The sequence below is a fragment of the Globicephala melas genome, chromosome 16 (genome assembly GCF_963455315.2).
Source record: "Globicephala melas chromosome 16, mGloMel1.2, whole genome shotgun sequence".
Taxonomy (NCBI): Eukaryota; Metazoa; Chordata; class Mammalia; order Artiodactyla; family Delphinidae; genus Globicephala; species Globicephala melas.
Window position 1 is genome coordinate 74185837 of NC_083329.1, and position 25537 is coordinate 74211373.

Genomic DNA, 25537 nt, shown 5'->3' on the forward strand with positions numbered 1-25537 from the left:
TCAGGGGCCTCATTTGGAATTGGGGCCAGATCCACTGCACTGGCTGTACTGAGGAGTCCTTGTAAGGGCACTGGACACCCCAGGGCCAATGTGGACAAGAGAAGGTTGAGGGAAGCTTCCAAGGTCACTCTCAAAGCCCCTGGTTCCTATGGGTCCTGTCACATTGCCCCCCTGGGGCCCAAGGAAAGTTGATGTCCTGAAGTCTCTGAAACAAAGGTATGTTTTGTGCTGTGGCTTCCCTGCTTGGTGTATAGTATGGGTGGTTCCCATCAGGGGGAATGATGTGTCCAGTGTGCTCTACTGGAGCAACTGGGGCCAGGAGAGTGTCCCCTGGACTCCTGAACATTCCCCTGCCCCTGACCTGGCCTGTACCTCCTCTTATTAGCATCCATCTCTAACATCTGAGCTTGTCAGTGGCAGGATGGAGCCTCTTATCTACTCATTCACCAGCTGTGCCCTGAGCCCTCAAATGGGGGCCATGATGAAAAGAACCACCAGGGTCCCTGCCCTCTAGCAGCTCACAGTCTGGAAGGGAAAATAGACAAAACCAAGAATACAGAAACAAAAGAAAGAAAACAGCAAGTTCTATATCGAAAAACAGCAGGGTGCCACAACGGGGTCCTGGGGTCCACTAGGTGAGGGGATCTGGAAAGGCTGCATTGAGGTGACATGTCTGTTCCCAGCAGTGAGACGAGAAGGAGCCAGCCCTGCACACATCTGGGGAGAATTAGCCTAGAAGAAGGCACGAAACATAGAAGCTGAATGTGTTTGGCCAGAGAGGGAGTCAGAAGGGGGCCAGTGTGGCTGGTGGGAGCTTGGGAGGACAGTAGGGGACAGTAGGGAGGCCAGGGCCAGGGCCTGGTGCTTGATGGCCGTGGGAGTGATCCACTGTGTGCGACAGCATTAGCCACTCTTAGTGGCTTAAGCAACAAACATTATCTCACGCTATCTGTAGGCCAGGAATTGAACAGGACTCAGCTGGAGGCCTCTGCCAGTGTCTCCCAGGGGTTTGGGGCTGTGGACTCGAGTCAGGACCCAGGTGCTCCTCTGTCTGCTGGTCTCCCTCGGTGCCAGGCCATGGGGACCTCTTCAGTTAGCATCTCATAACATATAGACTTCTTCCCCAGGGTGAAAGACCAGGTGGAAGGGAAAGGGGGGTGGGGAGAGGGAGGGAGAGAGAGAGAGAGAGAGGAAATTGCAACATAAATGAAGCATGGAAATTGTACACCTAAATAATTCTGGGGGATTGTCAAATGGTACAATCACCGTATGTAACACTTCAGCAGGTCTTCAAAGGACAAGCATACAGTTTTCAGTCAACCCCAAAATTCCACTCTTACATCAATACCCCAAAGAAGTGAATACAGACATTCAAATGCTGGTACACAAGTATTCAGAGCACCACTATTCACAAGAGCCTAAAGGTGAAAACATTCATAATGTCCACCAGCAGATGAAAGAACAACCCAATGCGGTGTGTTCTCAGAATGGAATATTATTCAGGGACAAAAAGGATGCAAATATTCTGGAAGAGATGTTAGAGGGGGGTTATGTAACATTGTGAATGTACTTACTGCCATTTACATGTGCAAGTTAAAAAAATCAAACTATTAAATTTTATTTTGAGTGAACTTTATATCTAGAATAAACAATTTAGTAAATATCATAAAAAATCATATTAAAAATGGACTTGCTCTGACTCTGGAGCTGTAGCAGGCAGTAGAGGTGTAGCTGGCTCTAGTTCTGCAGAAGTTTCCAGAGCTTCTTCTGGAGCTGGTGCTATAGACCCAAGACTAGAAAATATCATCAATAGGACTGCTTTTCCATGTGCCTCCCAAAGACAGGAAACTTCTCACTGCCAATCAGGGAAGTCTCAGTCCAAGATGCCACCCCCAGGAAGGCTTCCCAGACTGCAGTCCAGGGGAACAGTGATCTGAGTCTCCTCATTGCTCCTGGCCCAGTTCCAGCCTCGGGAAGCTCTGTTCCGTGTGGCTCCGCCCCTTCCCCTCCCCACTTGCCCCCCTTCACCCACCCTGAGTCCCCCTCACCATCACCCTCTGCCTCAGGGGGCTCCAGGTACTCCAGCTGTGCCAGGAGAAGGCGGGCTTGCTGCTCCAGGTCTGAGCCAGGCATGCTGAGCTCTGTGTAAGCCAGAAGCATCTTCAGGCGGGGAAATTCTGGGGGCTGGTGGAAATGCTCAGGGTAATGGTGCAGCCAGGTGCCCAGCATGGAGGACACGGCCCTGGGGGGAGTCAGGTGGGCAGCAGAGTCAGAGGTCTGGCCTTCCTTCCCCACTGCGCCCCCAGGAGAGCCCTGCGGGGACCTGAGCCTCTGAGCCTTCTGCTTCTGCCCATCCAGAGGCCAGTTCTACTCCACGTACCATCTAACCTGGCAGACTTGGCAGAGGGGACCTGGACACAGAGGAGGGGCTGGCAACGAGCCTCCTGAAGTGACAGCCCTTGATCCATGGTGTGTCCACCTCTCCACTTCTTCAGGGAAGCCTGACACACTGCTCTGTCCCTCTTCCGGCCCCTCCCCACTGGATGTCACCTCTGTGAGGACAGGCAGGGTGTCTGCTCTGGTCCTGCCCTCTCGGGAACACAGTAAGTGCTCCACGAATATCTGACCCAGGAGGGAACACACAGGCTCTATCTTCCGGTCCAGGCTTCCTGCGGGCCTCCTAACACCTCAGATTTACCTCCTGCACCCACATGCTGCCTCATCCTCTCGGAGCCCTGCCTGGCTCTCCTCCTGCTACTGACACTCATCTCCCACAGGGCGGGGTCAGCTGCCCCCTGCGTGTCACTGGGTCCCCGAGCACCAGCTGAGCACCCACTGGTGAGGATCCACCAGACAGTGACCAGGATGCTCTCCACACCTTGTGTTCTGGGTCCCAGAATGGGGGGTGGAGGCAGGGCTGGGATGGAGAGGGGACGGGTGTGGACTCTCTTAGGGTCCTCTGACCTCTGACTTCTGACCTCCCGGATGCTCCTCGCGGCACCCCAGCCCCGTCCGCAGCTCTCTTGGACTCCTTTCCTCTTTTCCAGGAGAAGCCCTCAGACCTCCGCCCTCAGCACGAACCATCAGATGAGTGGGATCCAGGGTTCTGCCAGCCCTGCCCATCTACAGACCCCACATCTCCATGCATCTTCTTTGGAGAAGGGAGTCCCTCCCTCTTGAATCAAAGCCCACTCACATTTTCAGCTGGTGCAGGGGTCCACCGTCCTCATCAGAGTAAGGGAGGATGCATCCATAACTAGAGGAGGCCAGGAAGGCGTCACATGGACTGTCCTGAGGACACACCTGGATGTGATGCCTAGTGTGACAGTGTGACCCCCGGTAGAACGGAAGCCCTGGAGGGCAGGACTGATGTCTGCTCGATGCGTTAAATGATGGGTGTTCCTAGAAAAGCGCCTGCACCTAGTGGGCCTTCCTCTATATGTGAAGAATGAATGAGCCCCACCAGCCCCATCGCACACATCTGAGTGGCCTGGGGCCCCACTGCCCACTCCCAGGAACACTTGCTCTCACCCACCCAGGACAGGGCACCCCTAATGGCATCACCCATCACCATTCAACTGGGAAAAGAGTTCATCCCAAGGTGAGAGGCACAGTGACAACTGAGGCAGAGGCTTCCTCGTGGGGAGGAGGGACATGATGAATTAGCACAACCACGGCCCCTCCAGCAGACCTTTCCACAGGCCAGGTCCCCAGAAAGCACTTTCCGTGAAGGACCCGCTGGTCTCTACAGTCACCGTAGGGGGCTGGTCCTCTCTTTACCCTAGTGTGCAGAGGGGCCAGCTGAGGCTCAGAGAGGTGGAGTGACATTCCCACATGTCACAGCTAGAAGGTGGCCGAGTCACCAATGTCCCATCGGGAAAAAGTGCTCACCTTGTGAAGAGAAGGTCCAGCATCTGCTGGGTGGTAGGGAAAGCCCCTGTAGGTGCCCAGGAATGTGGGGAGGTCGGAGGGGGCCCCGCCCAGGAAGGCAGGCACCAGGTTTCCCACCAGCTTCTCCAGCCTGCCTGCCCGGACGCTCCACACCATGCAGGTCTCATTCCTGTCCCCTGTGGACACGTTTTCCCCCTGGGGTGGAACAGAGCAGGGACATGAGTCAGAGGCAGCGTCAAGGACACCAGGAGGGCTGGGGCTGGAGCTGAGACCGAATCCCCAAGCCTCAGGGACTCGAGGCAAGAGGTGGGACAGGAGTGCCCTCAGCAGAATAAAGGTTCTGGCTTCACAAGTGAATTGGCGGTGGGCGATGGTTACATGTGTTACTATCTCAGGGCAGTTTGTAGCACAGTATTGACAGCTCCCCCTGTATTAACTGCATCATCCCTGTGATTGTCATCAAAACATCCCATTCTGGGGATGAGAACACAGAGTCTCCCTGGGGCAGGAGGGATCAGGTTAGTCAGGCCAACATGGACACCTGAGGATGGAGTTAAAAGAGGAAAATCTGTAGAAAAATGCAGAAACAAAGTTGACGTAACATTAAGTGGGGGCTTCCCTGGTGGCGCAGTGGTTAAGAATCCACCTGCCAATGCAGGGGACAGGGTTCGAGCCCTGGTCCGGGAAGATCCCACATGCTGCGGAGCAACTAAGCCCGTGTGCCACAGCTACTGAGCCTGTGCCCTAGAGCCCGCGAGCCACAACTACTGAGCCTGTGCTCTAGAGCCCGCGAGCACTGCAACGAAGAGTAGCCCCTGCTCTCTGCAACTAGAGAAAGCCCGCGCACAGCAGCAAAGACCCACCGCAACCAAAAATAAATAAATTAAAAAAAAATGAAGTGGAATCCTATGAAAGTCTCTTTCTGAGATTCCCACATATATGTGGATAGTGACTTTATAGCTGGACCGGGCAGGGCCTGGGCCGTGAGGGCGGGCGGGAGAGGAGATGGGGGCCCAGATTCCTTTGGGAGCAGGACACCAGGAGGGACCCAGGGGAGGGGCAGGGCGGCTCTGGGGCTTCCTGGGTGTGCAGTCTCCTCCTCGCTGGCACTCACCCTGAGCCTGCCCTGGGCTCTGTTGCTGGTGTGGGGCTCCTGCCCCTCCTGCAGGGAGATGGAGCAGGGGGCGCCATGGACCGGCTCCTGTGCGATCTCCTGTGTGGAGCCCTGTGAAGCCTCAGAGCCCTGCCTGCCGCCTGCGCTGCCCCTCAGACCCACCAGCCATGTCCACTGCAGACACACGCACACCACTCTCTGCACAGACCTCCTCCAAGGAGGGAAAAATGATGACAACCTGAGGGCCTTGGATCCACACTGGCACAGATAAGAGGCACCCCAGGAATCCTCTCTCACCCTTGTGCTTGACTGCGATCATGACGGGACCACCAGCTGACCAAGTTCCCATCCACCCGTTCCTGCCCAGAGGGGAAACCTCCCCTCAAGTCCCCCTTCGCCCCACATGGAGATGCGGGGACGTGAGGCTGCCCGGGGAGGGCTCCCAGACGCGGCCGGGCCTGGACTGGCCTGCTCTAGGCCACCTCGTGTTCCCTTAGGGACCTCCTGGTAAAGGACCAGAGTCGTCCAGGTTAAGCATTGAACCGCCTAACGCACCTGAGAAACCTCCCACTCAGGGGTTTCCTGAAGCAGAAGCCCTGGGAAGTCAGGACACAGCAGGAGAACATCCGTCCCTGTGAAGCGTCTCCAGCCAAGTGAGCCGGCTGTGGGGCTGTCGCTAGAACGTGTGTGCCTGGCTCCCGGGGCTCAGAGTTCTGTTGGGGTCTGTTGCCAAGGAGGTGACTTCACTTCCTGGGGGCCCCTTACTTGAATCCCCTCCTCAGACAACACCGCTACACACAGCCCTCTGGGCTGCCGACGGCTCACCCCTTCTCCACGCAACCCCATGTCTCACACAGTCACACCTCACAGCCCTCTCCACCGCTCCCAGGGAGGGTCTGTGCGCAGCTTTGAGGAGGCAGACCTGGGTTCCAGACTCAATTCCCCATTTTACCTGTTCTCCATCTTGGATAAGTCACTGTGTCTCTCAAGGCCTGTCGCCCCACCTGCACAGTAGGAGTTATTCTAGCATGTATTTTGAGGGATGTCCTCAGGCATAGTTGGGATAAGATCTAAAAAGTGTGGGGGGGAAAAAAAAAGTGTGGGAGTCGTGTCACATGTAGGTCCTGCATCCAACCTTTCTTTCCTTCCTCGCATTACCTCCCCCATGTCTGTTCGTCTTCTGATCCCGTTCTGTCATCCTTATTTAATGTCACTGTGCACATGTATGTGTTTGTGAATGTTTGTGTGTGTGTATGACGCCAGTGCTCACTCTGGGAGCCCAGAAGAAAACCGCCCCCATAGGGAGGGATGGGTAAGAGCTTCCTAAGATCTTAGGGCTTCTAATTTCCAAAGCAAATCTGATGAGAAGTGTTCCAGCCTTGACCCAGGACATTAGGACACAGTGACACAAGCTAGACAGGTAGCAGGAGCTGGGATGACAGACTCACACAGTCTGGCTCCACTGTCCACACTCACAACCACTGTGCTGGCCGCAGTGAGACCGCTGCCTTCATGGGGCTCACAGCCTGACAAGCTCGGCTTCTCTGGCTGGACTCACAGTGGCCCAGGGACAGACTGGCAGATGACGGGCTGCCATCAGCACACAGACATGACAGTCTCATTTGCTTCTGCCTTTATGTTCCTGTCCTTAAATGCCTCTCCTCAATACTGAGGCTGGCTGGAACATGTTATAGAGGTCCAACCCCAGTATAAACAGAGTCAACTTTACCAGGAACAAGATGACGTTTAATCAGCTGGGGTAAGAGTATCCTCACCCTCACTTGAAACCTCCTGGTAAGCAGTGACTTCATTGGAAAGTAGATCAGAGTTGATCTAACCTCAGAAGTGTCTAACCTTTTTTTTTTTTTTTTTGCAGTACACGGGCCTCTCCTGTTGTGGAGCACAGGCTCCGGACGCGCAGGCTCAGCGGCCATGGCTCACGGGCCCAGCCGCTCCGCGGCATGTGGGATCTTCCCGGACCGGGGCACGAACCCGTGTCCCCTGCATCGGTGGGCGGACTCTCAACCACTGCACCACCAGGGAAGCCCCAGAAGTATCTGCCTTCTGGACCTCTCTTCCCATCCCTCCCCCAACATCCATGTAGCTCCATTTCCCCACCTGCTCAAACCAGAACCTTGGGCCGCTGTCTGCTCCCTCTTTGCTCCTCACCCCCACATGCAATCAACTCGTCCCCTTCCCTGGATCCCAACTTCAAAATGCATCCCTCACCTCTCTGCATCTCCCTCCCCTCTTACTTCAGGCCACCACGGACACTGTCCCTGATTCGTGCTCTTTGCTTCTGTTTCTCACTCCCTCTGATCCAAGGGAGGGATGTTTAAAAGACAGATCTTCTCCTGTCGCTCTGCTAACAGACAGGAACTCAGCAGCACGTTGTGGAAAAGCCCCAGTCCTTAGCCAGACCTCAAGCCCCTCGTCCTGCCAGCAGCCCACCTGGCCTGCTCCCCTCAGTCCAGCCACACTGGCCTCTGTCTGTTCCTCCAAGGGTGCCCCCTCCCCAGCCTTCAAAAGCCCCAGGCTTGGATACCACTGAGCTCTTCACGTGGATGCCTCCTCCTTCAGGTTTTGCTGTAGGTTGCTCTGCCCGGGGCCCTCCGTCCCTCCCTCAGGGCTCTTTCCATGGTCCTGGGAGTTGTCATTATGGCCTGCTGGGCCCCAGTACTTGCCAGAGGAAATGGCAGGAGCCTGGGACCCTAGGCAACCTCAGGTGGTCGGCCCTGGGACTGCTTCAGCCACTGGTGGGCAGGTGAGCCCAGCAGGCTCTGTCGTCACCTGGCGACCCGGGGAGGAAAGGTCTCCCAGTGCTCTCTGAGCCTTGCCACCTGCTTGGTTTCCCAGGTGAAATTTAGAGAAGAAGCAAGCAAGCCAGAGCTGGGGGCGGGGCTTCCAGATCCTGACCCGCCCCTCACAGGCCCCGCCCCTTTCAGTTTCCTAGGTTGGTGTCTAAAGATCAGTGGTCAGGGACACCCGGGTGCAAATCCTCACTTCTGCTGTTCCACTATGTGCTGGTACAAGTCACCTTTTTTCTTTTATTAAACGTGCTAGGGACTATTCTAGGCCCGGGAATACTTTGTAGGAAGAAAACCTACAAAAAGCCTGCCGGCTTGGAGTTTACAGTCTATTGTGGGGAGACCGATTGTCAACATGTTTACATCACTTGGATCCGGACCCTCCCATCTCTCTCCAGCTACTACCCCATCTCTTCTTCTCCTTAAAGCAAGCACTGTCAGATGCTTGTCTAGACTCCACTCCCACTGCTCTGATGGAAATATCTATCTGGGAGAAGAGCATTCTGGGTGGAGCAAACAACAAGCGCACAGGTGTGTTCAAGGGATTCAAATAGGCCAGGGCACAGCAACAAGAGAACAGACTGTGTGCACAGATGCAGCTGGAGGGAGGGTTGCTTGTCAAAGTCCTCTCTCTCTTTTTTAACTTGTGAAATATATTTACCGAAAAGCACACAAAACACATATATACTATGGTATACCTGTGTAACCATCACCTGGGGGAAAAAAAAAGACATTATTAACACCTTAAAAAAATCTTCCCAGGGCTCCTGTCCAATGGGAATCTTTTCCTTCTGCCCTAGATGTATCCACCATTCTGCCTTCGCTGATGCTATTTTTAAAATAATTGTGCCATCTAAATGTACTCTTGAACCATCTTGACTGTTATTTGACTTAATTTGTTTTTTTTAAGTTAAATTTTATTTTTGCCAGCTTCCTTGGGGTATGATTGATGAATAAAATGTAAGATATTTAAAGTGTACAGTGTGGGGACTTCACTAGTGATGCAGTGATTAAGAATCTGCCTGCCAATGCAGGGGACATGGGTTCGAGCCCTGGTCTTGGAAGATCCCACATGCCGCGGAGCAACTAAGCCTGTGAGCAACAACTGCTGAACCCGTGTGCCACAACTACTGAAGCCCGCCCACCTAGAGCCCGTGCTCTGCAACAAGAGAAGCCACCGCGATGAGAAGCCCGCGCACCGCAACGAAGAGTAGCCCCTGCTTGCCGCAACTAGAGAAAGCCCGCGCGCAGCAACGAAGACCCAGTGCAGCCAAAAATAAATAAATAAAATTTAAAAAAAGTGTACAGTGTGATATTTGATGTGAGTATACATAGTGAAATAATTCTCATTTTAATTAATATATCCATTACCTCACATATTTACTTTTTTTTTCTTTGGGTAAGAACATATAAGTTCTACCTTCTTAGCAAACTTTAATTATATAATGCAGTGCTATCACCTATAGTTACCATGTTATACATTAGATCCTGAGGCCTTATTTATCTTATAACTGAATGTTTGTACCCTTTTACCAACTTCTCCCTATTTCTACTACCCAAGCCTCTGGAAACCACTGTTCAAATCTTTCGTCTTTCTTTTTTTTTTTTTAATTGGGTTGCTATTTCAGTTCTTTATTGCTGCATAAAAAACACCCTAAAACTTAGTGGCTTAATATCAACAATAATGTACTTTGCTCATGAATCTTCAATATGAGCAGCGCTTGGCCTCAGCTGGGATGATTTAAGGCTGGGGTTTGGACTTCCTGGAGAAGGGCTTCCTCACAGCATGGTGGTCTCAGTGTTGTTAGACTTCTTACATAGCAGCTGGTTTCCCCCAGTGCAAGCACTGCAAGACATCCGGGTGGGAGGTGCGAGGCCTCTTCTGATCTAGTCTTGCACGTCCCAGATGTGTTCTATTAATCAAGGGAGTCACTAAGTCCAGCCTGATTCAAGGGAAGGGAAATTAGATGCCACCTTTCAATGTGAGGAATAGTAAGGAATTTTTATCTCCTGCAGTTGCATAGTTTTTTCTTACTGATTTACAGAAATTCTTCATATATTCTGTATTTGCTCATTGTTGTTATATGTTTTGGATTGATCTCTTCCACCATAGCTTTCTTTTCACTTTCTTTATGTCTTGTCCTCCTTTGTGGCTAATGCTTTTTGAATCTTGTTTAAGAAGTTTTTCTCTCCTTCAGGGTCATGAAAATATTCTCTTAAAAACTTTCCAACTTTTATCTTCTAAAAGCTTTCTAACTTTGACTTCTTAATTTGGGTCTTTAATCCACCCGTAATTTACTTTAGTATGTAGTGAAGTATAAGTCTTTTTCCCATGTAGATATTTAAGTACCACTTATTAAGAAGAATGTCATTTTCCCACTGCCCTGCTGTGCCACTTCTGCTAGATATCAACTGTTTGTTTATGTAAATATCTTTTCTAGTAGTCTGAATGCTTCCTTGATATCTACTTTGGCAAGATGTTTCAAGCCCATCTTGTACATTGCCTGTCCAAGACTAGAATCAGCTATTTCTTCAGGAAGGCTTGGTTTCCTTTATTAAAGACTACCGTTGGGATGTTAGGAATCCTCCTTGCTACTGAGTTGATCACTGTCTCTAGTTCTTTTCTGTGGGAAGAGCTAGAAATTACATATATGGTAGAACACTCTGGGAGTTTATATTGATACATCCAACTCATACAGAGAACTGTATAGTTTTTACTCAATTTCTTCTGTTACATCTGTATCTCCTTTCCTCCACACTGGCAATTCTGGTTCTCTAATTGAATTCGAATATCTAATTAGTCACTTGTTTTATCTCAACTTATGTACATTGATTCAGAATAACAATATCCATAATACCACATAGGCGATGGAAATTGGAGAAGATACAAATAAATGGAAAGATAGTTCATCCTCATGGATTGGAAGAATTAATATTGTTAATATCTCCATACTACCCAAAGGAATCTCCATACTACCCAAAGGAGTCAGTACAATTCCTATCAAAATTCTAATGCATTTTTCATAGAAAAAGGGAAAAACAATCCTCAAATTTGTATAGAAACAAAAAAGACCCTGAATAGCCTAAACAATCTTGAGAAAGAAGAACAAAGCTGTAGGCATCACACTCCTTACTTTGAAATTCTATTACAAAGCTGTAGTAATCAAAGCAGTATGGTTTTGGCATAAAAACAGACACACAGATCAATGCAATAGAATAGAGAGCCCGGAAATAAACCCACACATTTATGGTCAGGTAATTTACAACAAACAAGCCAAGAATATACAACAGGGGAAAGGATAGTCTCTGCAATCAATGCTGCTGGGAAAAGTGGACAGCTGCATGCAAAAGAATCAAACTGGACCACTATCTTACATCGTACACAAAAATGAATTCAAAATGGATTAGAGTCTTGAATAGAAGACCTGAAACCATAAAACTCCTAGAAAAAAATAGGTAGTAAGCTCCTTAACATCAGTCTTGGTAATGATTTTTTGGATCTAACACCAAAAGTAAAAGAAATGAAAGCAGGGACTTCCCTGGTGGTGCAGTGGATAAGACTCTGCATTCCCAGTGCAGGGGGTCTGGGTTCGACCCCTGGTTAGGGAACTAGATCCCGCATGCATGCCGCAACTGAAAGTTCACATGCCGCAACTAACTAAGGAGCCCACCTGCTGCAACCAAATAAATGAATATTTTAAAAATAAATAAATAAAATTTTTAAAAATTTAAAAAAAGAAATGAAAGCAAACATTAACAAGTGGGATCACATCAACCTAAAAAGCTTCTGCACAGCAAAGGAAACAGCAAAGGGCGAAAGGACGATAATAAGAATTTCTTTTAAAAAGAGGAAAATAAAACCCACTTCAAAGTATTATAAAAAATTCATAAACAGAAACCTCAAAGCGAGTTGGAAAACCAGAAGGGGGAGCTCTCAAGTCCTGTGAGGACAGCAGAGCCCAACAGGAAGAAGGAAAACTCTTCTCCTGGCAAGGACTCAGCCCATAACAAGCCATGGACTCTGTTTACTAGAGCCCTCCCAAATCCCACTCCCCCATCCCCGCAGCCCGCTGTAAAAGTGTTCTTTCCTTGCTGTCTGGGGACTTGCATGAGGCTTGCCAGGATGCAGACCCCAAATAAACCCATCTTTGCTGGAGAAGTAACTAGTAATCTATTTGTGTTAGGTCCATAGTATATATCTAGAGAGAAATATTTTTCTTTACTTGCAGTCTTAAAATTAGGATTATGTCTGCAGATATAGTTAATACATGCTTAACTCATAGTCTAAAACACAGAGTATTATTCTGAGTTATGGCAGCAGCAATGTTCATTGTTGAAGAAAGTTCTAGTGCATGTAAAAAAGAGAAGTCAATGCAAATAAAGGTCTGTTTCAGAATTATCCCTTCAATGTACTCCACCCTTTTATACAATAAAAAAACTGTTGCTGTATTATAGACCTCGGATTAAAAAGAAAGTCAACCACATTCTTTGTTTATTTATAGTTTTATTTCCTTATTTCACTATTAAACTTAGGGGATAATATCACCACAAAGTTGCAGGCATCATTTTATAGTACAGACAATAGAATTATTTTTAGAAGAAGGAATAAAAATGGCATATGACATACCTAAAATGACTACTGAGGAAGTGCTGGACACTAGGAAATAAAAACAGTTAAAATTCAGTGCCTTTGATAAAGATGGGGACACTATTTTAGATGCAACTATGATACATGCCTTTTGCTTACAAAGCAAATATATAGCCATCTCTTTGGACAGTGATTTCTACACCCTCATAAATTAGAAGGATGTGAGTATCACTGAACATTTCCCAGACATTTCCCAGAAAGCTTTCTGCCAAGAAAAATCAATGTGCTGATTCACCAACTTGAAGCCTATTTTAATTATTATTCCTCGAACCTGCACCAAACTTAGAGACAGTTTCCATGTGATTGAAAACGTGGGGGGGGGGGGCATTCCTGAAAACGTTGCCTTGCCATAGCTCTAAGCACAAGCCCCAAAGAAATTTCTCTGGAGCCTTGTACGTAGGAGGCTGAAAATATCCACGTGTTACATGAGGAATGAACAGAGGATATGAAGAGAGGGCTTTGTTTAATGCTTGCAGAACAGTATGGATTCTCTCCTAACCTTCATGCCAAGCAAAATGACATGCAAGGATGTTTTAAGCCAAATTACAGAACTTCACCTGTACAAACAGAAGACTTATATGTATAGACTCTCCAGGCTCTCTCAGTATTTCCCTTACTAGGATCAAGTAGAGTTGACCAACCTGGTAAAACGGTTCCAAATTCCAGGGATAGAGTTGATTTTCTTTCCTTCCTGTCCTCTTAATTATATTTACTCCTTCAAATCTATTAAAATATTTCTCCTTGTTGCTTAGTAATACTTTATTAGGAAACCGTCATATCAATGAACCATTTTTCCCTTAATTTACTTTCCCAGCTCAATGCCCTCCGGCTACAGTCGAAGTGTGGGGCATTGACGTACACATAATTCTGATAAATATTTGCTATATTAAGTATAAGGAGTTTATTAAACATTCAACAGCATTTATTGAATGTCTACTGCTTGACAGATAATGTGCCAGCCACAGGATGAGGAAGACCTGATTTCTATCATTAAGGAAATCACAGAATCTAGGATAAAAATAGTTCGGGGTTTGGTATGTAAATTGCAGAATGAATAAGTATTTTGGACTTCAAGAAAGAACAAAAATAAAGATTTATATTCTGAGGATAATCTTTTAAGCTTAAGATAAGATTATTTGGGTGAGGGAAGTGTTATTAATACTTCTTTGCAACTGAGAGTATAGCCTCCTTTTCCATTTCCTGTTCGTATAGAACGTCTTGTGTAACTCAGATGAGAGCCGCCCTGGATCTGGGAGATTACGTGGGGAGTTCCCAGCCCAGGCCAAGAACTGTAGGGTCTGAACTCTGTGCTGAGTCTTCCTGGTTCTACCAGAGTGACCACAGTCCTAACATTGCGCTAAAGTGCTTGTGTGACCGCTTCCACATGTCCGAGTGCACTGTATCTCTGTGTGTGAAGCTGTGAATGTAATGTGTGTCCAGTTAACAACAAGTCTAACCCTTGTCCATCTTGGAGCCTGGTGACAAAATATTATGCAGTTCCAATCTTATGTTGAACACAGTCACTTTGGGAACTTGTTTTTCTTTTTGCATTTTTATTATCTCAACACGAGCCTCCTTTCTCAGGCAGTGACGCTAAAGCCAGAAAAAGAAAATGGAATATTCCTAGTTCTCAAGAGCCCTGGGCTTCTGTCCCTGGAGCCAACCTCTTAGGGCTGGAATATTTATTCTCACAGCATGAGTCCCAGTAGAGGCGGAATTCCTACAAAACGGAGGCATGAAAACACCAGGAGAGACAGCATAACCTAGGTCCATAAAGGCAAGTAGTAAAATTGACCTGCATCCTACTATGGGGTGGCGTTTGCACTGCTGTGCCAAGTTTGTCACGCATGACATATGAGAAAAAATATGGTTTTAGAGGAGGTGGTATAAGTAGGGCTGTCAGGTTGAAGAAAGGACCAGCATTTTGGGTGCTGTATGCTATACAGTTTCAGTCCATTGCGAGAAATACTACTGAGAAACCAAACACCCGCTACCCAGCAGCTCTACTTGTAAGGTTGTCAGGCCTTAGGTGATCCTCCTGGAATAAAGTGGTATTTGAAATAAAATTCCAGGTTTACCAACAAACTGTGAGAGTTCCTTAGAGATCATTGTACTGAAATATAAGTAAATAACTCTGAGGGATACATAAAATCAGAATTTTTCAAGTGTTCTTCAGTTACAGCATTTACATTCATCACGGTAGTTATTTACCTAACGCCCTGACTCTATTTCACCTGTTTGCTATTAGAAGGCAAAAAGATGCTTTCATGTTGTTAATGAGTAAGAGCGTATGGGGACAACCCATTGAGTTTAAGGGTAAATGACACGTGTGGCAGAGGCCATGTAATTCCCTGGTGACAGAACTGGGCCAAAAGCTCAGGGCTCCTCATGCTAAGTTAGAGCTTCTTTGTGATACATTCACTTGTCCTCTGAAGCTCCTGGGATGTACTGTCCAGTTTCTCAGCCATACGTCCCCATCTGGGAATCGTCTCTACTCGGCTAAGTATGGGGCACCCAGAATGATCCGGAGGCTCTGCCTCCGTCTCGTGTTGTCTCCATCAGGCTTCTCCACTGTGCCTGAGCCTTGGCACCCTCTTCCTTCCTGAGATTGACCTGAGGCAGCTAACTCTGCATCAGAGCTGTGCCCTCCCCCTTCTCACAAGTGATGCACAAAGGGCTCTAATCCTTCTCCAGAGCAATGAACTTGCCCATCTGCACACAGAGGGGTGGACAGAGAAAGCTGCAATGCCTTCTAGATCTTTAGCCCCTGCAGTTTCTTATGCTTATGCTTTCTTTCTTTTTCTTTTTTTTTTTTCCGTGAGAACTATTATATGTGAAAGAGTAAGTAGAAATGGAACTTATCTGGAGACTCAAGGCTCGATTTGAAGTCAAGGATGATTCAGGGTAATATGGTGAACCAGCAGAAAGACTACAGGTAGGTGATGGATAAAAGAGAGCAGAGCCAAGGGGAATACGGGACCAGAAAGCTCACTTCTCTTTTCCACCTGGTAGACCCTGGAGAATAGAGAATGGGAGAACAGGGTCAGGGGTGCACGCGCGCACACGTGTGTGCGTGTGTGTGTGTGTGTGTGTGTGTGTGTGTCGGGGGTGCTTTCTTCACGTGTAGTTTATTTAGGTTTGATTATTTTACTCTCAATTAAAGTGGATAATCATGAAAGCTCTGCAAACCTCATTCATATGGATTGAAAACAGTTTGATTCCCATCTGGGGGGATGATCTTATGTAAATGCTGAATACCTTTTCTAGTGACAAGTCCTTTGAGAAATGCATGTGGAGCTATGTCTGGTTTCAAACACTTCACTACATCTTTGATTACACTCCTAAATTTTCCAAACTCAAAAGAATCTGTTTTTCTTATTTTCTTTTTCTGAAAATGACCTAAGAGTTGGACATACATTTCTATAAACAGAGTCAGTAGACAGTATTTAAAAGCAGTTTTCATTCACAAGAGATTTAAAAATAATTCGATAATTAAACCAGTAACAGAAGAGCTGACGTCTTGGACGTCTTTCTTTTCTTCCATTCTCAGCATCATAAAAGGACAAGGATGAGGAGATAATCATGTTTAAGTAGAGTTGTTATTAACCTTCACAGTTCTGCTAAAGCTTACGTTTCTTCATTTCTTAAATTTAATTCTATTCCTTTTTAAATACGGGAAACAGTCTTTTGAGAGGGAGGCAAGATAGGAGATTCAAAGAGAATGGGAATTACTGATGTACAGGGAGACTTGAATCAGCATTCACAAATTTATTAGTGCCAGGCCAACGTGAGTAATAAAATATAGATGCACTTGCTCACTAGACATTTCACAGGTTAATAACATAACATTCTGTAGTTTGCTATACATGTTAGAAAATAGTCTCTGTTTTTTCTTATTCTTTGGTCGAATGTGGGCCAAAAAAATAATTCTTTCAATTATGCCGATTTGCCTTTTTTTGCCCTCGTCACGTGATTTCAAATATACTGGTGGAGGGTTGCTTTGACCGGTTCCCATCAGGTTTAACTAGAACGGTATTAAACCATTATGTTGAAGTTAAAGTTGACTTTTTATTACCTAGAAAGAGTTAGGTACCTCCTGGCACCAACAGGATGACTTTCTCCTCTTCTTAGCCACAAGAAAGCTCGATATACCCTACCCATTGCTCAAGTGGACCTTAAAGAATCACTTTCAAGGGACACCACCTGCTGAAGACTAAAGAGTAATATTTATCAACATTAAATAGAACTCGGTGAAATATGCATAAATACATCTTCATATAAACATAACACAAAATTAAATAGTTCAGAAACACAGACACCACTGAGTACACTTCCACTGTTGTCAACATCTGCTGTAAACACCAGCTCACACTGAACACAAAAGCAGCTTCTACCCTGGCTCCGGGTTCACACCACGGAGACCCTGTACAGAGGGAAGATTTCTCCTCAGCCCCCCACCTCCCACCCCTCCCACTCCCCACACAGCCCACAAAAGGAAAAAAAAAGAACCCTGACACCTACAGCAGCAACACAGACGACGGCTACAGCAGCAGCCCTCCCCTCCCCCCAATAGAACAGTTAGCGTTTGGGCCAATTCAGAAGAGAATACAAAATCACTTTTTAGAAATGTACTAAGGAAATCAATTTGAAGCAATACTTTTCAAAGTGTAATACTTTCTTTAGAGGACTTATGACTTCACGAACCCCACCCATTCCTGGGTAAAGGTTGCACAATGAACGGCAGAAAGTACTGGCCCCAGCTAAGTGACAAAAGGTGTAAGCCCTTTTTCATTTAAATATGTCAAGTAGCAAGAAATCGAATCTCGTGTTCTTCTTTGCCCCTCAGAAGGTCTCTTCTGCTTTGCTCCATGTAATGCTGTGTATGCCATTCAAACGTGTCACTATTACTCAGTTTCAAGCAGGTAAGATAGCAAAGGTTTTGTTTGGAAACATTCAGATTTGGACCATTAAATTCAGACATGTGGATGTGGTTCATTCTTAGAGCTCAGAGGGGCCCCCATTCGATTTAGCTCTGTTGAGGGTGTCCACAGAGGTAACAGCTTACTCAGAGTCTGGTCGAACCTTGGTGCTCATCTGACTCACCAGGCTGACCGCTCCACACAGACCTGCCCAGAGGGCCTGGCTGTTCTCTGCTGCATAGTCTCCGGGAAAACAGCCCTGGTCTCCAAAACACTACACGGGGTTTAAGTTCACTTTTACGTTGTGTTAGGATCCTAGAGAAACGTCAGTCACCAAAGTACTGAAAGGATATATTGCCGGAATAATTGGCCGGTTCAGTGATTCCCGTTGTATTATATACACTGTGTGTGTGTGCGTGGAATTCACACACATACACACACACACACACACATATATACATATACACTTATGCATCTTTTATTTGTACGAAACTTGAACTGCACAAAACAGTACTCTGCAAGAATCAAGAATCAAGTCCACAAATAGAGTTCAACGACACACCAATGAGAAGACGGGGAGCTCTACAGGGACGAGAAGGTGAGGCTTTGCAACGTACGAAAGAATTTCAGAACCACGGATTCACTAGCCTGACGCGTTCCACGTGGGATGTGGATCGACACTTTGGGGACCCTTGGGGAGAACAGGGCAACTGGGCCCGCTAGTTATCCTCACCGAGATTCCAGAGCTGATGGGAATGAAAAGGCCCAGGCAGACCAATTTGGGTATATAATTGCTATGAAACAATTATTTCTTTCTCTTTAAGAAAAAACAAAGTCTATTTCAGAATAAATTTCTTCATATCCAGTAATAGGCTTATTTATTTATTTTTGGCTGAATTGGTATTTGACTTTTGATATGAAAATGGATTTATTTAATGGATCGGTAAACAGGCAGCTTCTTTCACATCTGGGTGATAAAGACATTTTTTATCAGCGCCAGAAATCACCCCCACCCTCGCCTCACTCCCTCCTAAGGTCTGTGGGTTGACGTGTGCGTTTGGTGACTGCTACTGACAACACACCTCATCCTACAAGGCCTGCTCGGGCGCCCGTTTGTGGAAAATGACTGACTGTCTTTGCTGGTACTGCTGCTTGCGCCTCTTCCTTTTGTCACACTGGCACAACAGCAGCATCTTGAAAGTGGTTCTGAATGTTTTGTTGCACAGGGCATAGCACACGGGGTTCACGGTGCTGTTGATGTAGCACAGCCAATAGCCCAGATTCCAATAGGTTTTGGGGATGCAGCTGTCACAAAAGGTGTTCACCAGAACCATAATGTTGTAGGGGGTCCAGGTGATAATGAAGGCAAGCAAGATGGCGCTGAGGGTCTGGGCCGCCTTCTTCTCCTTGATGAGGGACATCCGTTTCCGCTTAGTGATCTGGCTTCTGGTCTTCAGAGCAAACCTCTTGGCCAGAGTAGCTTCCTTAAAGGACAGAGGCAGAGTGGCCGTGGTCTTGCCCACTGAGGAGTTGACATCAGAGGCCTTGGCAGTGTCCACGGCTGACTCCAACTGGATGGGAAGCTTGGAGAAGCTTTTCTGAAAACTGCCTCCGTCGTCCATGCTCTTTTGGGCCTGGAGTTTGCTGGCTTTCGTCTCTAAGTCCACTGCCCCCAGCTCCTCCTCCGGCACCTGCAGGTTGTCTGACGAGGGTAACTTGGTGGAGCTGAGGATGGTGCTGTGACCCGGAAGCTTGAGCACGATGGAGTAGATGGCTCTTGTCTCCGAGCCCATGTCCTCCTCGTCGGAGGAAGCGGAATTTTCCAGGGAGGCAGCAGCGTCGTTGTTATTCCAGCTGTCGCTGCTGCTGTGGTCTTGGTCAATCTGCTCGGCACTGGGCTTCCAGCTCTTCGTTGTGAACCAGAAGTGGCAGCGTCCGTACTTCCTCCTGGCTGAGCGTTTCATGCTTTGCTGTTGAAGCTCATAGCTGCTGCAGCTTCGAGAACTACCTGTGGGATGGACAAAGTTCTCCGCCTCTGCCTCTGTCCCAGAGGCCTGCAGCCCAGCAAGCTCTTTGGTACGTTTTTCAGTTTCCTTATAGATCCTCCAGTATAAAATAGTCATGATGGTGACAGGCATATAAAAGGCAGCGATGGCCGTGCCGAAGGTGATGGTGGGCTCACTGAGGAACTGGATGAAACACTCCCCTGGAGGCACAGTTCTCTTCCCAACAAAGTATTGCCAGAACAAGATGGCAGGAGCCCAAAGGATGAAGGAGATGACCCAAGCCAGACCTATCATCACACCAGCTCGCTTTGTTGTTCGTTTGGCTCGGTACGTGAGCGGCCTCGTGATGGAAAAGTACCTGTCAAAGCTAATGACCAGAAGATTCATGACGGAGGCATTGCTAGCCACGTAGTCAATGGAAAGCCAGAGGTCACAGGCCAAGTTCCCTAAAGCCCATCGGTTCATGATGATGTAGGTAGTAAACAGATTCATTGAAATGACCCCAATAATCAGGTCGGCACAGGCCAGACTTAAGAGGAAGTAGTTGTTGACGGTCTTCAGTTGCTTGTTGACCTTGAATGCCACTATCACCAGGATGTTGCCGATGATGGTCACCAAGGCCAGGACGCCCGTTAAGAATGCAATGAAGACCACCTGCCAGATGGTATGACCTCCCAGAGGGTCACTGGTGGTGCCATTTGGAGAGGAGGAATCCCCAGCTGCCCGAGAAATGTTGTAGCTGCCAAAATGAGTAACCGTTCCTGGGGGCAGCCCTGCATCGGAAGGGCCGTGAATCCAGGAAGAGCTGATGTTCGGAAACAAAGGTGAGGTTGTATTGTTATTGTGCAAGGTCATGGTGACTCTCTGACATAGTCTGGGGAGAAAAGAGAAAAGATGGAGTCAGGACCGTTTCTGCCTTCATCTGATTTGTCTTTGCATTGCATCCTTTCAAAGTAGCACTCCTCCTATTACTGGATAACAGGACCTATATTACAGGCGAACCTGGGAGAGTCCAGCACATCAGTTCATCCCCTTATTTTAAAGCTGAGGAGTTGTCAACTTTATTTCGATAAAAATAGATAAATTAAATAAAGGTGAACAGCACAGGGCAGGCAGAGATCGATCTGTTCAAGGTAGGTAGCACGATTAGCTGGTGACATGCACTGAACATTGTGCTTTTTCTCCACAACTTCCACCTTTCTAAATACAGACCACATACACTTCCGCATGATGTTGTCATCAAACAAGATCTTCCTTCCTTCTCTTTCTTTGAAAAGTACGGGAAAAATAGTAGCTGCATATATGAAACTCATCCCGCATAGCTTTATCATCACACTACGTGAGACATTGATCTTATTCATTTGCATTTTATCCACCTGGGCATTTTCCTAACCCAGGCTTCAAACATAAGCAACTTGAAGGCAATTCCAGCCATGTAAGCCTCACTGGAAGAAGCAACAGCAACCTGCAGCAAGGGGGGAAATACGCATAAATCACTTTCCATTATATTATCTCTTTAACACACAGTTAGAAAAAGTAATGTATTGGGCTTCCCTGGTGGCGCAGTGGTTGAGAGTCCGCCTGCCGATGCAGGGGACGCGGGTTCGTGTCCCGGTCTGGGAAGATCCCACATGCCGCGGAGCGGCTGGGCCCGTGAGCCATGGCCGCTGAGCCTGCGCATCCGGAGCCTGTGCTCCGCAACGGGAGAGGCCACAACAGTGACAGGCCCGCGTACCGCAAAAAAAAAAAAAAAAAAGAGGAGCAGTAAGAGTAAATATGGGGAATTGACATGGATGTTGGAAAGAGAGAGGGTAATTCTCTGTTCCTTGGGATTCCTGGGTGCTGGTGACTCTATTTATACCCACGTGGAAAAATCTGTGTTTGCTTGCTTCAAGCAAGCAAGAGATATGCGGGAAGGAGAGAGATGGGAGGGAATGTGGGGGAATAGAGACAGTATGATCATCATGGCCTCTCAAACCTAGATCTAGCCATTCCTGAAGTCAACTCTGCCTCTTTGAACTTGCCAGTTATGTAAGCCAACCATTTCCTTTGCTGCCTGGGCTACCTGAGAAAGGTTACTGTCATCTGCACCTGAAAGGGTCCTTATTAACATAACTGTCATCAGCTACATCAGCACTTCTCACTGAACCACTACTAGATTTAGGTCATTAAGACTGGTGCCGCTGAATTCAATAAGTCAAGACTCTGCCTTCCAAGGACGTACACCTTAGATGAGATACAGGACATGGATAACGTAATTTTAAAAAGCACGTAGTTTTTAAGCAAATGTCACATTGTTCACTGCAAATAACACATTATGTCTGTACAAATGAATATCAACTTATTTTGCTCAGTTGACCGATAATAGTGAAGAATATAAGTAGGAATTTTGGAAATAAGCCGGAGATCAATTCTCTCTTTCAGTTCATTTCTGTGAATCGTGAGGGCAATACACGTTATACAATATTCCAGTCCAATCATGCTTTGTTGGAATACAGAATATAAAAGAAACCAGAATTGAGGAAAGACACCTACACTTAGGACCAGCTTTCTATAATGGGTTGATTAAATACCTGTCCTGGTGTTTCTGGTGTCTAGGGGTATCTTGACTCATATCAGAAAACCTGTGAACCACAAATTGTTAGGTGATCTTTGACCTGAAATCTTTGGCATACTTACCAGTAGCCATTGTTCCTTTTATAATTCAACACTAATTCACTATCTAATATCACTTAAAAGTTTCAGATACTGTGTGCATTAGCACTATGCCTGAAAAAACAAGGTACATACTTTAATTAAAAATAATGCTGTTGGAAAAATGGCACTGATAGACTTGCTTGATGCAGGGTTGCTACAAACTTTCAATTTGTTAAAAATGCAATTATCTGTGAAGAGCAGTAAAGCTAAGTGCAATAAAACAAGATATGTCTCTCCTGGCCTAAATAGAGACTAATGTAACCAGAAATAAATCCAGGTATATACAGTCAATTGGTCTTTAAATACTCTAGTAGAGACAGAGCTTTGAGATAAAGTCTTTTGAGCTGCAAACACATTGATCTTTGAGCATTAAGGGATGGTGCAGTGGCCTAAACATTAGGCAAATAAGAAAGATCTCCCTCCCCCAACCTTCACTCAGGTCCCTGTACCTGAGACATTTTCCATCACCTTTTCTCTGGGCTCCATGCCACTGAGCCATATTCATCTCATAAAAAGGATCTTTCCATTCTGGAGGTTTGACAATTGATGTCTTGTTAGTACACAGTATGACATCAGAAGAACCTGATCAAAAGTTCATAAGGACTTCAACACAGAATATCTAAAAGTTCTTATTAGACATGATAGTCACCCAACGCCTTTCTTCCTGTACAGCTCTCCTTTCATGAGTAATATGTGACTTCCTAAGAATCAGGGGTTCTAGTTGAGACCGAGATGAAACAACGATAAACCTGACTAAATGTATTCTGTTTAAGGTGCTTTTTCCGAGAAAGGGACGTCACGTCTATGCTCCATGCTCTTTTCCTCATCCTGACTCAACAGCCTCTATGCTGTACAGTTAGTATATTTTGAGTCAAGGGAGTTCATGGTTAGTGCTCATTGAATTGACTTATGTTGGTGAGGAGAGCTAAGGGAAACATTGCTTTTTAATGCTCAGGAAGAAACAGGTGGTGGGAACAGAGAGGCCTGTAAGCCTGCTGACCTTAGTACTTTGTAAGTGGTCCCAGGCAGGAGTTCTAGGAATGCAGCCTGCATAAGGGCAAATGGGGTTATCACATAGGAGCAGAAGGGGGCGGGGGGTGGCTCTAGATCCGCTCTGGGATTTACAGCAGGTTCCTGTCCAGGCTGGGAGCTGGGGGCTGTGGGGTCCCTGGGACATTCAGGGCGTTGCTACTGAAGTGGTGCAGGCCCAGCCCCCAGGCAAGGAGCTCAAAACTGAACATGATCCTGCCGGTGGGCAAGACAAGCACCTTCCAGAGCCCTCCTGGATTCTGGGAGGAGGGTCATCCTTCCATGTGGGTTAATTACAACTCTGTACATATAGGATGGTTCTTGATTTCATCTCTGAGTATATATAGATTTCCAGACCGTTTTCACTTCATTCCATCTAGCAGCACAAACAGAATTGATTCACTTAGTTTTTCAAAATGTAAGTCAGGAGCCAATTAGTGGGCCAGCATGAGAATAAAAAAGAAAAGGAAATAAACAGAATTGAATGGGACACAGCAGAACACGAACCACATAATGATAACAGTACTGTTTCATAAAAGTTCTGATTAGCGCATGTGCACACACACCCCCACACATTCAATATATAGTCATGATGTAAAGTGTATTTTGTACTGTGGGTCACAGTCAACAATGTTCGAAAACCACTGCAGTTGATAGTTTGACATCTTTTTAAAATTTAAAAGGAGGAAGTGAAGGAGAAAATATGAAAGAACAATTTGAGAGTACTCAGTTTAGAGGAAAGCGAAGGACACTTGTGAGAAATTAACTCCCTTCCCCCTAGTTACGGAATAAAATTTTCCTGGGATTATAAATCTGTAAAATATATAGATAACTTAAAAAAATGTTTAAATATCTGATATGAAAATACATGTGAAAGTTCTTAGAGAGTCCTAAAAGGCCAATATAAATCTGAAGCCTTTGTCTAAATCAATTCTACCTCTATTATTATTGTTATTTTAATCATGAAGGCTCAGGGAAAAAAAGGAAAAATATCTTGCAATTCACAATCATGCTTTTTTCTAAGACCAATTATTTAGTGCTTCTTCCATATTCGAAATCTGGTATGCATCATGTTGCAGGGCTTGTTTCGGGTCTCTCTTGGACTGCGTTCTTTGCTAAGAGTGTCTCTGTTTTCTGTCATAATTCATCACAGTATTCAACAGCTAAAATGACTTTTCCCGAAACTAGCTTGGTCGGGCACAGGAAATGCCACCGCCGACCACTAGGTGGCAGAGCGGACTCGGAGAACAACCTCTCCAGCAGGCGCCAAAGAGCCGCCCGTTTCCCCAGGCTGGTGATGGGGAAACTTCAGCTTAGTTCAGTCATGCAGTCCGTGAAGGATATCAAACAGGGTCAACACACGCTCGGCAATCAAACATGTCTTTAAAGGGCATCCAACCTTTTCAGACGCGCACAGGCAGAATCAAACTTTGTGAACTCAGCTCGTGTTATTCATTTCAAGCCGCAGGGAGGACAGATGTGCCCTAATATGGTGCAGTCACTCCTGGTGCAAAACAGAACATCCCAGAAGCCAAAACTGGAACAGAATTCCATTTAAAAAGGACAAAGCTTGTTTTCAAAAAGTGGATGCATCGTGCTGCCTCCCTTGGTTGCCGCCTTTCATATGTTTTATTCAGTTTGACAACAAAAATGAAGGCTGCTTGGAAAAGCACTTACATCAGCACTGCCTAGGCATAGCAGTTGCTACTGAAATAACATGGTTTTTACCTTAAAAACAAAAGCCTAAATGGGACTAATGATTATCTGCTTCAGCACTCTCAAGCCTTTGTTATTAGAATTTCTAGAGAAATGACAAGAAATGAAAAACAGAGGTGAAGCAGTTCTTTTAAAATATCTGGGGGCTTCCCTGGTGGCGCAGTGGTTAAGAATCCGCCTGCCAATGCAGGGGACACGGGTTCGAGCCCTGGTCCGGGAAGACCCCACATGCCGCGGAGCAACTAACCATGGGTGCTACAACTACTGAGCTTGCGCTCTAGAGCCTGCGAGCCACAGCTACTGAGCCCACGTGCCACAACTACTGAGCCCACATGCCTAGAGCCCGTGCTCCGCAACAAGAGAAGCCACCGCAATGAGAAGCCCGTGCACCGCGACAAAGAGTAGCCCCTGCTCGCCGCAACTAGAGAAAGCCTGCCGTAGCAGCGAAGACCCAACACAGCCAAAAATAAAAATAAATAAATTTAAAAATAAATAAATAAATATCTGTAAGCCCACTTTGCCACAGGAGTCCACGCACTCCCCCTGCAGTCCTTTTCTGAGGAAAAAAGAGGGACAGAGTGCAGCTGAATTCTGTTCTACTGCAAACCTTTGTGACCTAAGGTACGTTCAGTATGGTTTCAACATTCTGCAAATTCATTGTTATTTATTAATATTTTGAAGACTGTGCTTTTGTAATGTTATTAGAGCTA

The 25537-nt window shown here is 46.6% G+C and overlaps 1 protein-coding gene across 6 annotated transcripts in view; it reads right to left on the minus strand.

Annotated features, from left to right (window-relative positions):
* Positions 1-3217: 3217 nt before the first annotated feature.
* Positions 3218-25537, minus strand: part of CHRM3 (cholinergic receptor muscarinic 3) — a 538512-nt gene continuing 516192 nt past the window's right edge. For 5 of the 6 annotated variants that reach the window (XM_060286381.1, XM_060286380.1, XM_060286377.1 and 2 more), the window contains one exon: positions 15250-20259. In XM_060286381.1, coding sequence (XP_060142364.1) covers positions 18468-20240 — 1773 coding nt within the window. In that variant the 5' untranslated portion in view covers positions 20241-20259 and the 3' untranslated portion in view covers positions 15250-18467. Of the gene's footprint in view, positions 3257-3891; positions 4087-15249; positions 20260-25537 lie in introns of those variants that run through there. The other variant, XR_009559345.2, reaches the window with a different exon arrangement.